This window comes from Engystomops pustulosus, chromosome 10 (assembly GCF_040894005.1).
Source record: "Engystomops pustulosus chromosome 10, aEngPut4.maternal, whole genome shotgun sequence".
NCBI lineage: Eukaryota > Metazoa > Chordata > Amphibia > Anura > Leptodactylidae > Engystomops > Engystomops pustulosus.
Genome location: NC_092420.1, coordinates 97,083,574 through 97,099,217, shown reverse-complemented (window position 1 = coordinate 97,099,217; position 15,644 = coordinate 97,083,574). Strand labels below are relative to the sequence as shown.

At 42.9% G+C, this 15,644-nt stretch overlaps 1 protein-coding gene across 2 annotated transcripts in view; it reads right to left on the bottom strand.

The window, feature by feature from the left end:
* Positions 1 to 15,644, bottom strand: part of ROR1 (receptor tyrosine kinase like orphan receptor 1) — a 189,724-nt gene that overhangs the window by 165,152 nt on the left and 8,928 nt on the right. Inside the window, exon 1 of one of the 2 annotated variants that reach the window (XM_072127017.1) lies at positions 3,322 to 3,734. The exons of the other annotated variant lie outside the window; for it this stretch is intronic. Within the exon in view, the coding sequence (XP_071983118.1) occupies positions 3,322 to 3,337 (16 nt within the window). The 5' untranslated portion in view covers positions 3,338 to 3,734. Of the gene's footprint in view, positions 1 to 3,321; positions 3,735 to 15,644 lie in introns of those variants that run through there. 2 annotated transcript variants of the gene reach the window in all.

Here is a 15,644-nt window from a genome sequence, read left to right as displayed (position 1 = left end):
AGAACAGAGTACATCACTTATGGATATATAGAAGGGAAATCATCCAATCAGAGCTCAGTTTTCATCTCTGCGAAATGGGTTGATAATTGAAAGCTGCACCGTGATTGGCTGCTTTTTAGGCAAAAATTGACATTTATTTTTAGATTTTTCAAGCATTTTGTATAGACATAGCTCTGGTGTCGGCGCTGCCTTTACTAGACCTCGTCCATTGAACCCAAAACGAATGCACCAGAGGCGATGTCCAGGCCTGAGTAATCAATCACTGTCTAGGTGCTTGAGGCAGTGTGAGCCCCGCGCCTCGCTCTGTTCTCTGTCAGCCTGACGTCCTGCGCTCCCATTATTATCAGCAGTGGGAGCGAAACCGATCCAAAAGAGCAAAAGTCTGCAAATATTTCATCACAATCTGCAGATGATTCCACCGGTCACTGACTACTATCCCCAACCTCCGCACAGGCAGGAAGAGGCACAACTCCAAAAATATCAAAACATTGTGATTTCTCTGACTGTATCACCCAAACAGTTAGATACACTGGTTCATAGGACTATGTCACAAATGGTAGGCTTAGATACACAACCCAACAGAGTGTTGCACACATGATAGTCTTAGATACATGGCTCAGCAGACAATATCACCATTAGATGGTATACACATAATAGGCTTAGATACACCAGCTTATCAGGAAGTATCACACAATATAAGCATAGATATAACAGATAAGCGGACACTATCATGCAGGAGAGGTATAACACAAGGTGGGCTTAGATACACCGGCTCATGACAGTAGAACACATCATAAGTTTAGATACAGTAACTTGAAAAGCAGTATCATGCATGATAGGATTAGATACACCGGCTCATTGAACAGTATGGAATAAAATAGACATTGATAAAGCAGAGAATCAGCAGTATCACACATGAAAGGCTTAGATACAGTGACTAATACAGCCTAGAGTTAGATACACAAGCCTAGAAGATAGTGTCACACATGAGGTTTAGATACACCAGATCAGTAGACAGTATAACACATTATAAACATAGATAAAGCAAACAGTATTGCGCATGATATGCTTAGATACAGTAACTCCGGCAGCATAAGGTAGAACTGACTTAGATACTACAGGTCATCAGACAGTATCACGCGTGAAAGGCTTAGATACATCAGTTAATTACAGAGTATCACACATGACAGATTTGGATACACCAGTCTAGCAGGCAGTATGACAAATGATAGGCTTAGATACCTCCCTATTAGGAATATTTGCCCCTATCCAGGATAACCAGTGCGGCCTGGCGGATGATGGGGGTGATCCCTCCTGGATATCAGATGTTAGTGATACAGTGACGCTGGGGTCTGGCTCATGTCCCAATGGCTACCGGTGCCAACATCTAACGGCCCAGCTGGAAACATAAATCCATGAGTAGTGGTCAGATCTGAGCGCTCACAGCGCCCCCAAAAGGCAGGATTTACAGGACAACATGGGGTGGGGGCAAGTAACTTTATGTCCTGGACCCTTGGTTAAGTCAGAAACCCAAATATCAAATCCTCTTGAGAAGAGGAATCGAAATCTCCATGAGGAATAACAGAAGATTCTGTTTTAATTTTTGTTATTTCACAGGAAATAAAACAATGGAACAAGAGTGGGTAAGTGATCTGTAAAGGGTTGCACCAAAATTTCAAGAAAAATTTGGAATTGATCAATATCAGTACATTGATTGGATAGACATGTTTTATTTTTTAGTGAGGTACATGGTAATATGCTGTCTGCCTGCAGCCACCACTAGGGGGAGATCAGGAGCTTGCTGCATACTGCTCATACATTGAATGCTATGGTATATTAGAATCTGCTCCCCCTTCTGAATGGAGTGGCAGGCAGTGGGTGCACATGATTTGTCAGATTATTTTCAATTTTTTTTCCTTCCCAGACATTTGTTAGATACAGAAAGTGGAAATATCCATCCCCGGAAGGTCCCGGTGCTCCGGCCTCCAGTCTAGCACACAGGACAGCGCTCCGCACACACTGAATAGAATTAGCTGTAAAATTGTCAGAGCAAAGTAAACAGCGGCTGATGGCCGCACCGCGCTGGAACACGAGGACAAAAGGCAGACGGCACTAAACCAACACAAACTCTTTCCCACTATTGAAAAACACTCGGATAACGCAGCGCTGAGGAACTAATCCCTTTAAGCAGAGCGTACTGAATGGATTATCAGGCGAAAAGTCTCTGTAAATCACAACTAAATTAGATGATGAGGAACAAACAGAGAACCTGGTACCAGGGGATTAATTATAGATAAATAGATAGATATGAGAGAGATAGATAGATAGATAAATAGATAGATAGAGGATAGATAGATATGAGATAGATAGATAGATAGATAGATAAATAGATAGATATGAGATAGATAGATAGATAGATAGATAGATAGATAGATAGATAGATAGGAGATAAATAGATATGAGATAGATAGATAGATAGATAGATAGATAGATAGGAGATAGATAGATAGATAGATAGATAGATAGATAGATAGATAGATAGATAGGAGATAAATAGATATGAGATAGATAGATAGATAGATAGATAGATAGGAGATAGATAGATAGGAGATAGATAGATAGATAGATAGATAGATAGATAGATAGATAGGAGATAGATAGACAGATAGATAGATAGATAGGAGATAGATAGATAGGAGATAGATAGATAGATACGAGATAGATAGATATGTAGATAGATAGGAGATAGATAGATAGATAGATAGGAGATAGATATATAGATAGGAGATAGATAGATAGATAGATAGATAGATAGATAGATAGATAGGAGATAGATAGATAGATAGATAGATAGATAGATAGATAGATAGGAGATAGATATGAGATAGATAGATAGGAGATAGATAGATAGGAGATAGATAGATAGATAGATAGATAGGAGATAGATAGATAGATAGATAGATAGATATGTAGATAGATAGGAGATAGATAGATAGATATGAGATAGATAGATAGATATGAGATAGATAGATAGATAGATAGATAGATAGATAAATAAATAAATATGAGATAGTCTAGATCGATATAGATAGATATGAGATAGATAGATAAAGAGATGGATAGAGAGGTAGATATGAGATAGATAGATATGAGATAGACAGAAGACGGAAGGAAATAATTCTAGGCCCGGTAGTTTTGCCCCTTGTCATGCAGGGTGCGCAGTCTCTGATCTTCCTACCAGTCTCTCTATTGTGCAGATCACAGGACATGGAGCACTGAGTCGCTGACCCGTGGCGCCTGACAAGTGACCTGTGTACATACCTCCAGTGTCCGCCATCTTGCCTCCTTGTCATACCGCCATAGTGCAGGCCTCTGCCGTGCTTGGTGTGACTAGACGTAGGCCTCACAGTAGTCACCCACGTCCTGCAGCGCCTGTTACTAGGCAACAACCTTAAAGCTTTTTTATTCCACCAACATCCCTTTAAGAAGGAACATTTAATAAACTGATCGCTCTGAGACCAAAAAGAAAAATCCAACCACATGAAACCTTCCTGCGCCTCCCTGACCCGGCGTCGCCCGACACTCAGGTGGGTTCTTCTTTCGGATTATTTTTTATCTATTTACGCTGTAATTTTCTGCTGAATTGGAAGCGGTGAGTCCTGAGTCAGAACGCACAAGGTAATCGCCCGGGGACCCCTTAAATCCTGAGATAGTTCCCCATTTATGGCTCCAATGGCCGCCATCCAAGACTAAGCTGTTGCTATGGCGACAGAGCACAACATGAAGGCCCGGTAGTGAGAGACAAGGCCTTAAGGTTTCAAATGAATGATATTTTCAGTATTTTTACATTTGTTTTGACTAAATTTGTCCCTCACACGGATCACAGGTATGCGCCGTGTGTAGAGTAGTGTGGGGCGAGTTCTGATCCACCATTACTGTTCTGTGTGAGGAAATCCCAAGGCCGCAACATAAATCTCCTGTACAAGTTATCTACGTGGTGCTTTGTGTATGTTGTTAGTAGCAGCAGGACTGTGGATTATGGATTTATATTCCAAGATTGGAGCTACTCGAAATGCATTGGGGCGTATCCTCACACTGCTGTGCTCTGTTCCATCTACATTAAGCCGCCTCAAGGCTCTTTCCCCTCTGATCTCTGTGACTACTGTAGTATTTATCCAGAGGAATGCTCAAATCAGGGGGGAGGCTCTATAAGACAGTTCATTGCAGAGAGGTAAGAGCACAGCAGTGTGAGGACATATACAGCTGTGCAGCTGCTAACAACAAGACACAAATGTGGCTGCAGTCTGATGGTCACACCTCAAGTCAGATCCCTTTAATGAAGTCCAGTCCCTGTGTATATACATATGACCCTATAGGATATGTATAAGGCCTATAGCAATGTATGTATGGTATATACCCGGAGAGGACGCTGAAATCCTCTAGACGAGGACGGCTACAATGTAATAACATCCAAGCCCAGAAGATCCCTTTAATTCCACAGATCGTAAAATCCTGGGGACTGTAATGTGATCCGACATCTTGGTGGAGGAAGAGACACAGAACGTGGACCTAGACTCATCCCCAAGCTCCGGCCCCGCAGGCTCCAGGCCGACAACATCCAAAAACAGTCCCAGTCCTTTACTCAAGGAATTCCGATATTCTGGAAATTTTAAGTCCAACGCTCAATCAGCCCAAGACCTCCCAAAACAGCTAAAAACACAGGGGTCAGAGCAAAGCAGGGTGAGGAAACGGCTCCACTGCACTGGGAGATGCTACAATACACTGGCTGCAGAGAGCACAGCAGTGTGAGGACATGTCCCTAGGGAAGGGGGAGACACTACAATCCTGGAATATAAAGCAATATTTCACAGTTCTGCTGCTACTGACCACATACACATAGGTTAGATTACACATCTCTCCAGGGACAATACCTTATACTTGCTGCAGAGCACAGCAGTGTGAGGACCCCCCCCCCCCTCTCCCAATACTACAATACTGGAATATAAATCAATATTTCACAGTTCTGCTGCTACTAACCACATACACATAGGTAGGATTACACATCTCTCCAGGGAAATACCTTATACTGGCTGCAGAGCACAGCAGTGTGAGGACCCCCCCCCCCTCCCAATACTACAATACTGGAATATAAAACAATATTTCACAGTTCTGCTGCTACTAACCACATACACATAGGTAGGATTACACATCTCTCCAGGGACAATACCTCATACTTGCTGCAGAGCACAGCAGTGTGAGGACCCCCCCCCCCTCCCAATACTACAATACTGGAATATAAATCAATATTTCACAGTTCTGCTGCTACTAACCACATACACATAGGTAGGATTACACATCTCTCCAGGGAAATACCTTATACTGGCTGCAGAGAGCACAGCAGTGTGACAACACCCCAATACTACAATGCTGGAATATAAATCCATATATCACAGTCCTGCTGCTACTAACAATACACAGAAAGGTTTGATTACACATCTCTCCAGGGACAATGCATAACACTGGGTGCAGTCTATGATCCCTCCTGCTGACAGGTTCCAGATCTCCACTTTATTAACTCTTTCATCACTGTCAAACCTGATCTCTAATAACCTACAAGGGCAGAATAGTCTTTTCTTCTCCTTCCTGACTTCAGTTCTGCATATTTTCTCCTTCTTTCCATCCCGCTCTCCTCCAGTGACCGCGTTCTTCCCCCCCTGGCCCGGGGACGGCCAAACCTCAGCCTGATCTAATTTGCGTTTTAAATGTTATTCATAAGAAAATGTGAGATTTCAAAATTTTGTTTTTCTCATTCTGAACCGCAGGAAATCTGCGCTGTGAGAGCGGGAGGAGATCAGAGCGCAGAAGTGACGGGAGGGGGGGCAGATAGCGCCAAACCTTTCCCAAACACAATCCCTTCCAGGACGGGGGCTAGAGGGGGGATCCGGACTCCTGATAGTAATAGTTTATGACATGGAAAGAGACCGGAGGCTCAGACATGAGATCATAGCGAGGACGGGACGGTGTCCTCTACGGAGAACGCAATTGGCAGCAGCGGACGCACGGCAATGGAGAACGGAAAAGTCAAAATTTACAATAAGATCTTTCAAAAAAATCTTCCAGTGTTCCGGGACATTGTCCCATTACACGGGGATCATCGCCCTTAAAGGGGAACTCCTCAGAGAGGTAAAGTGCCTCTAATAATGCGCCAGAGTTACATCTGCAAAAATACTTTAGTTGGCAGAGATCTGCACAGCGACTGGTGATACATCATTCATAGGAGCACTCAGGCAGACATGTCTACTGGGAACAGGGGGGACTACGGGCTTAAAGGGGATTTCTGGGCCAAAAATACATAGGATATGCCTTTAATATTAGACTGAAAGGGTCACACAGTGATGTCACAGTACAGGGATAATACACTCAGTGATGTCACAGTACAGAGATAATACACACAGTGATGTCAAAGTACAGGGGATAATACACACAGTGATGTCACAGTACAGGGATAATACACACAGTGATGTCACAGTACAGGGGATAATACACACAGTGATGTCACAGTACAGGGATAATACACACAGTGATGTCACAGTACAGGGATAATACACACAGTGATGTCACAGTACAGGGATAATACACACAGCGATGTCACAGTACAGGGATAATACACACAGTGATGTCACAGTACAGGGATAATACACACAGTGATGTCACAGTACAGGGATAGTACACACAGTGATGTCACAGTACAGGGGATAGTACACACAGTGATGTCACAGTACAGGGGATAATACACACAGTGATGTCACAGAACAGGGATAATACACAGTGATGTCACAGTACAGGGATAATACACAGTGATGTCACAGTACAGAGATAATACACACAGCGATGTCACAGTACAGAGATAATACACACAGCGATGTCACAGTACAGAGATAATACACACAGTGATGTCACAGTACAGGGATAATACACACAGCGATGTCACAGTACAGGGATAATACACACAGTGATGTCACAGTACAGGGATAACACACACAGTGATGTCACAGTACAGAGATAATACACACAGCGACGTCACAGTACAGAGATAATACACACAGTGATGTCACAGTACATGGATAATACACACAGTGATGTCACAGTACAGAGATAATACACACAGCGACGTCACAGTACAGAGATAATACACACAGTGATGTCACAGTACATGGATAATACACACAGTGATGTCACAGTACAGAGATAATACACACAGTGATGTCACAGTACAGAGATAATACACACAGTGATATCACAGTACAGAGATAATACACACAGTGATGTCACAGTACAGGGATAATACACACAGTGATGTCACAGTACAGGATAATACACACAGTGATGTCACAGTACAGGAATAATACACACAGTGATGTCACAGTACAGGGATAATACACACAGTGATGTCACAGTACAGAGATAATACACACAGTGATGTCACAGTACAGGGATAATACACACAGTGATGTCACAGCACAGAGATAATACACACAGTGATGTCACAGTACAGGGATAATACACACAGTGATGTCACAGTACAGAGATAATACACACAGTGATGTCACAGTACAGGAATAATACACACAGTGATGTCACAGTACAGGAATAATAAACACAGTGATGTCACAGTACAGGGATAATACACACAGTGATGTCACAGTACAGGGATAATACACACAGTGATGTCACAGTACAGGGGTAATACACACAGTGATGTCACAGTACAGAATAATGCACACAGTGATGTCACAGTACAGGGGTAATACACACAGTGATGTCACAGTACAGAATAATGCACACAGTGATGTCACAGTACAGGGATAATACACACAGTGATGTCACAGTACAGGGGATAATACACACAGTGATGTCACAGTACAGGGATAATACACACAGTGATGTCACAGTACAGGGATAATACACACAGTGATGTCACAGTACAGGGATAATACACACAGCGATGTCACAGTACAGTGATAATACACACAGTGATGTCACAGTACAGGGATAATACACACAGTGATGTCACAGTACAGGGATAGTACACACAGTGATGTCACAGTACAGGGGATAGTACACACAGTGATGTCACAGTACAGGGGATAATACACACAGTGATGTCACAGAACAGGGATAATACACAGTGATGTCACAGTACAGGGATAATACACAGTGATGTCACAGTACAGAGATAATACACACAGCGATGTCACAGTACAGAGATAATACACACAGCGATGTCACAGTACAGAGATAATACACACAGTGATGTCACAGTACAGGGATAATACACACAGCGATGTCACAGTACAGGGATAATACACACAGTGATGTCACAGTACAGGGATAACACACACAGTGATGTCACAGTACAGAGATAATACACACAGCGACGTCACAGTACAGAGATAATACACACAGTGATGTCACAGTACATGGATAATACACACAGTGATGTCACAGTACAGAGATAATACACACAGCGACGTCACAGTACAGAGATAATACACACAGTGATGTCACAGTACATGGATAATACACACAGTGATGTCACAGTACAGAGATAATACACACAGTGATGTCACAGTACAGAGATAATACACACAGTGATATCACAGTACAGAGATAATACACACAGTGATGTCACAGTACAGGGATAATACACACAGTGATGTCACAGTACAGGATAATACACACAGTGATGTCACAGTACAGGAATAATACACACAGTGATGTCACAGTACAGGGATAATACACACAGTGATGTCACAGTACAGAGATAATACACACAGTGATGTCACAGTACAGGGATAATACACACAGTGATGTCACAGCACAGAGATAATACACACAGTGATGTCACAGTACAAGGATAATACACACAGTGATGTCACAGTACAGAGATAATACACACAGTGATGTCACAGTACATGAATAATACACACAGTGATGTCACAGTACAGGAATAATAAACACAGTGATGTCACAGTACAGGGATAATACACACAGTGATGTCACAGTACAGGGATAATACACACAGTGATGTCACAGTACAGGGGTAATACACACAGTGATGTCACAGTACAGAATAATGCACACAGTGATGTCACAGTACAGGGGTAATACACACAGTGATGTCACAGTACAGAATAATGCACACAGTGATGTCACAGTACAGGGATAATACACACAGTGATGTCACAGTGCAGGGATAATACACACAAAGATGTCACAGTACAAGGATAATACACACAGTGATGTCACAGTACAGGGGTAATACACACAGTGATGTCACAGTACAGGGATAATACACACAGCGATGTCACAGTACAGAGATAATACACACAGCGATGTCACAGTACAGGGATAATACACACAGTGATGTCACAGTACAGGGATAATACACACAGCGACGTCACAGTACAGAGATAATACACACAGCGATGTCACAGTACAGGGATAATACACACAGTGATGTCACAGTACAGGGATAATACACACAGTGATGTCACAGTACAGAGATAATACACACAGTGATATCACAGTACAGAGATAATACACACAGTGATGTCACAGTACAGAGATAATACACACAGTGATGTCACAGTACAGGGATAATACACACAGTGATGTCACAGTACAGGAATAATACACACAGTGATGTCACAGTACAGGATAATACACACAGTGATGTCACAGTACAGGAATAATACACACAGTGATGTCACAGTACAGGGATAATACACACAGTGATGTCACAGTACAGAGATAATACACACAGTGATGTCACAGTACAGGGATAATACACACAGTGATGTCACAGTACAGGGATAATACACACAGTGATGTCACAGTACAGGGATAATACACACAGTGATGTCACAGTACAGGGATAATACACACAGTGATGTCACAGTACAGAGATAATACACACAGTGATGTCACAGTACAGGAATAATACACACAGTGATGTCACAGTACAGGGATAATACACACAGTGATGTCACAGTACAGGGATAATACACACAGTGATGTCACAGTACAGGGATAATACACACAGTGATGTCACAGTACAGGGGTAATACACACAGTGATGTCACAGTACAGAATAATGCACACAGTGATGTCACAGTACAGGGATAATACACACAGTGATGTCACAGTGCAGGGATAGTACACACAAAGATGTCACAGTACAGGGATAATACACACAGTGATGTCACAGTACAGGGGTAATACACACAGTGATGTCACAGTACAGGGATAATACACACAGTGATGTCACAGTACAGGAATAATACACACAGTGATGTCACAGTACAGGGATAATACACACAGTGATGTCACAGTACAGGGATAATACACACAGCGATGTCACAGTACAGGGGTAATACACACAGTGATGTCACAGTACAGGGATAATACACACAGCGATGTCACAGTACAGGGATAATACACACAGCGATGTCACAGTACAGGGGTAATACACACAGTGATGTCACAGTACAGGGATAATACACACAGCGATGTCACAGTACAGAGATAATACACACAGAGATGTCACAGTACAGGGATAATACACACAGTGATGTCACAGTACAGGGATAATACACACAGTGATGTCACAGTACAGAGATAATACACACAGAGATGTCACAGTACAGGGATAATACACACAGTGATGTCACAGTACAGAGATAATACACACAGAGATGTCACAGTACAGGGATAATACACACAGTGATGTCACTGTACAGGGATAATACACACAGTGATGTCACAGTACAGAGATAATACACACAGCGATGTCACAGTACAGAGATAATACACACAGTGATGTCACAGTACAGGGATACTACACACAGTGATGTCACAGTACAGGGATAATACACACAGCGATGTCACAGTACAGAGATAATACACACAGTGATGTCACAGTACAGGGATAATACACACAGTGATGTCACAGTACAGGATAATACACACAGTGATGTCACAGTACAGAGATAATACACACAGCGATGTCACAGTACAGGGATAATACACACAGAGATGTCACAGTACAGGGATAATACACACAGCGATGTCACAGTACAGGGATAATACACACAGTGATGTCACAGTACAGGGATAATACACACAGAGATGTCACAGTACAGAGATAATACACACAGAGATGTCACAGTACAGGGATAATACACACAGTGATGTCACAGTACAGGGATAATGTACACAGTGATGTCACAGTACAGAGATAATACACACAGTGATGTCACAGTACAGAGATAATACACACAGTGATGTCACAGTACAGGGATAATACACACAGCGATGTCACAGTACAGAGATAATACACACAGTGATGTCACAGTACAGGGATAATACACACAGTGATGTCACAGTACAGGGATAATACACACAGCGATGTCACAGTACAGGGATAATACACACAGCGATGTCACAGTACAGGGATAATACACACAGCGATGTCACAGTACAGAGATAATACACACAGCGATGTCACAGTACAGAGATAATACACACAGTGATGTCACAGTACAGGGATACTACACACAGCGATGTCACAGTACAGGGATAATACACACAGTGATGTCACAGTACAAGGATAATACACACAGTGATGTCACAGTACAGAGATAATACACACAGTGATGTCACAGTACAGAGATAATACACACAGCGATGTCACAGTACAGGGGATAATACACACAGTGATGTCACAGTACAGAGATAATACACACAGTGATGTCACAGTACAGGGATAATACACACAGTGATGTCACAGTACAGGGATAATACACACAGCGATGTCACAGTACAGGGATAATACACACAGCGATGTCACAGTACAGGGATAATACACACAGCGATGTCACAGTACAGGGGATAATACACACAGTGATGTCACAGTACAGAGATAATACACACAGTGATGTCACAGTACAGGGATAATACACACAGTGATGTCACAGTACAGGGATAATACACACAGCGATGTCACAGTACAGGGATAATACACACAGCGATGTCACAGTACAGGGGATAATACACAGCGATGTCACAGTACAGGGGATAATACACAGCGATGTCACAGTACAGGGATAATACACACAGTGATGTCACAGTACAGGGATAATACACACAGTGATGTCACAGTACAGAGATAATACACACAGCGATGTCACAGTACAGGGATAATACACACAGCGATGTCACAGTACAGAGATAATACACACAGTGATGTCACAGTACAGGGATAATACACACAGTGATGTCACAGTACAGGATAATATACACAGTGATGTCACAGTACAGGGATAATACACACAGTGATGTCACAGTACAGGGATAATACACACAGCGATGTCACAGCACAGGGATAATACACACAGTGATGTCACAGTACAGGGATAATACACACAGTGATGTCACAGTACAGGGATAATACACACAGCGATGTCACAGCACAGGGATAATACACACAGTGATGTCACAGTACAGGGATAATACACACAGTGATGTCACAGTACAGGGGATAATACACACAGTGATGTCACAGTACAGGGATAATACACACAGTGATGTCACAGTACAGGGATAATACACACAGTGATGTCACAGTACAGGAATAATACACACAGTGATGTCACAGTACAGGGATAATACACACAGTGATGTCACAGTACAGGGATAATACACACAGTGATGTCACAGTACAGGGATAATACACACAGTGATGTCACAGTACAGGAATAATACACACAGTGATGTCACAGTACAGGGATAATACACACAGTGATGTCACAGTACAGGGATAATACACACAGTGATGTCACAGTACAGGAATAATACACACAGTGATGTCACAGTACAGAGATAATACAAACAGTGATGTCACAGTACAGGGATAATACACACAGCGATGTCACAGCACAGGGATAATACACACAGTGATGTCACAGTACAGGGATAATACACACAGTGATGTCACAGTACAGGGGATAATACACACAGTGATGTCACAGTACAGGGATAATACACACAGTGATGTCACAGTACAGGGATAATACACACAGTGATGTCACAGTACAGGAATAATACACACAGTGATGTCACAGTACAGGGATAATACACACAGTGATGTCACAGTACAGGGATAATACACACAGTGATGTCACAGTACAGGGATAATACACACAGTGATGTCACAGTACAGGAATAATACTCACAGTGATGTCACAGTACAGGGATAATACACACAGTGATGTCACAGTACAGGGATAATACACACAGTGATGTCACAGTACAGGGATAATACCGGGGTCACATAGATGTAGAAAAGTCTATACTGTAATTGTGTGATGTGAGCAGATTTCTCCCTGTGGCCTCTGGTTGCCCCGGACCTGCAGTCCTGGAAAACAAGGCGCCTATGGGAAGGGAATGCGGAGTAATAAGTGGGAAGGGTCCGGGATCATGATAAAAGGCTTTGTGTCTGCGCTTAATAAGGACATTAACTCATTAAGGGATCTGGATTCCCACAGCTGCCGACGTCCTCGTACTTAGGAGTTTCCTGTAATTTCGATTTGCTTAAAACAGCGCTTTTAGGCCCAGACTCGGCTCGTAAAATAATAAATGATATGTTCTGTGAGATGATTACACCCCCACGTACAATCGCTGGACTGTGCCTGACACCCCCACTACAACACAATGATGGGTTCAGAAATCACAAAAGTGCAGATTTCCAAAATATCATCACTTATTCACAATATACAGTCACAGAACACTGCCCCCTAGTGGCCACTTTATGATGAAATATACGTTTACACATCACTTTTTATGAAATGTTATAGGGCAGCTGTTACAAAGATCCATGACTGTATATTATATCATATAGATACCCTATATACACATGACTAAAGAGAAGAATGGCGCCTCCTAGAGGGCCTAGTGAAGAGCCACTTACAGATTCCATTAAGCTGGTAAGGGTCACATGACTCCCTCACCTCTGGAACATAGGAACATTATTGGGAACATTTTCTGTTTCTGTTTATACTCACCCTGCTGTGCTCTTAGCTCTCTGTAGTGAACAACCCCTTAACAACTCCCTTCTATAGTATCCAACCAATAACCTGCTACATAATAGACTTAGAACAGAGGTTTAATGTACTAAGCACAGAGCACAGCAGTGTGAGAGCATACCCAAAGTGCACTTTCAGAAGCTACAATTCTACTATTAACAACACCAAAGAAATGTATGATTACACATCTCTCCAGGGACAATACATAACACTGTGTGCAGAGAGCACAGAGCACAGCAGTGTAAGGTCTGATTACACATCTCTCCAGGGACAATACATAACACTGTGTGCAGAGAGCACAGAGCACAGCAGTGTGAGGTCTGATTACACATCTCTCCAGGGACAGTATATAACACTGGCTGCAGAGAGCACAGAGCACAGCAGTGTGAGGTCTGATTACACATCTCTCCAGGGACAATACATAACACTGTGTGCAGAGAGCACAGAGCACAGCAGTGTGAGGTCTGATTACACATCTCTCCAGGGACAACACATAACACTGTGTGCAGAGAGCACAGAGCACAGCAGTGTGAGGTCTGATTACACATCTCTCCAGGGACAATACATAACACTGTGTGCAGAGAGCACAGAGCACAGCAGTGTGAGGTCTGATTACACGTCTCCAGGGACAATACATAACGCTGTGTGCAGAGAGCACAGAGCACAGCAGTGTGAGGTCTGATTACACATCTCTCCAGGGACAGTATATAACACTGGCTGCAGAGAGCACAGAGAACAGCAGTGGGAGGTCTGATTACACATCTCTCCAGGGACAATACATAACACTGTGTGCAGAGAGCACAGAGCACAGCAGTGTGAGGTCTGATTACACATCTCTCCAGGGACAATACATAACACTGTGTGCAGAGAGCACAGAGCACAGCAGTGTAAGGTCTGATTACACATCTCTCCAGGGACAATACATAACACTGTGTGCAGAGAGCACAGAGCACAGCAGTGTGAGGTCTGATTACACATCTCTCCAGGGACAGTATATAACACTGGCTGCAGAGAGCACAGAGCACAGCAGTGTGAGGTCTGATTACACATCTCTCCAGGGACAATACATAACACTGTGTGCAGAGAGCACAGAGCACAGCAGTGTGAGGTCTGATTACACATCTCTCCAGGGACAACACATAACACTGTGTGCAGAGAGCACAGAGCACAGCAGTGTGAGGTCTGATTACACATCTCTCCAGGGACAATACATAACACTGTGTGCAGAGAGCACAGAGCACAGCAGTGTGAGGTCTGATTACACGTCTCCAGGGACAATACATAACGCTGTGTGCAGAGAGCACAGAGCACAGCAGTGTGAGGTCTGATTACACATCTCTCCAGGGACAGTATATAACACTGGCTGCAGAGAGCACAGAGAACAGCAGTGGGAGGTCTGATTACACATCTCTCCAGGGACAATACATAACACTGTGTGCAGAGAGCACAGAGCACAGCAGTGTGAGGTCTGATTACACATCTCTTCAGGGACAATACATA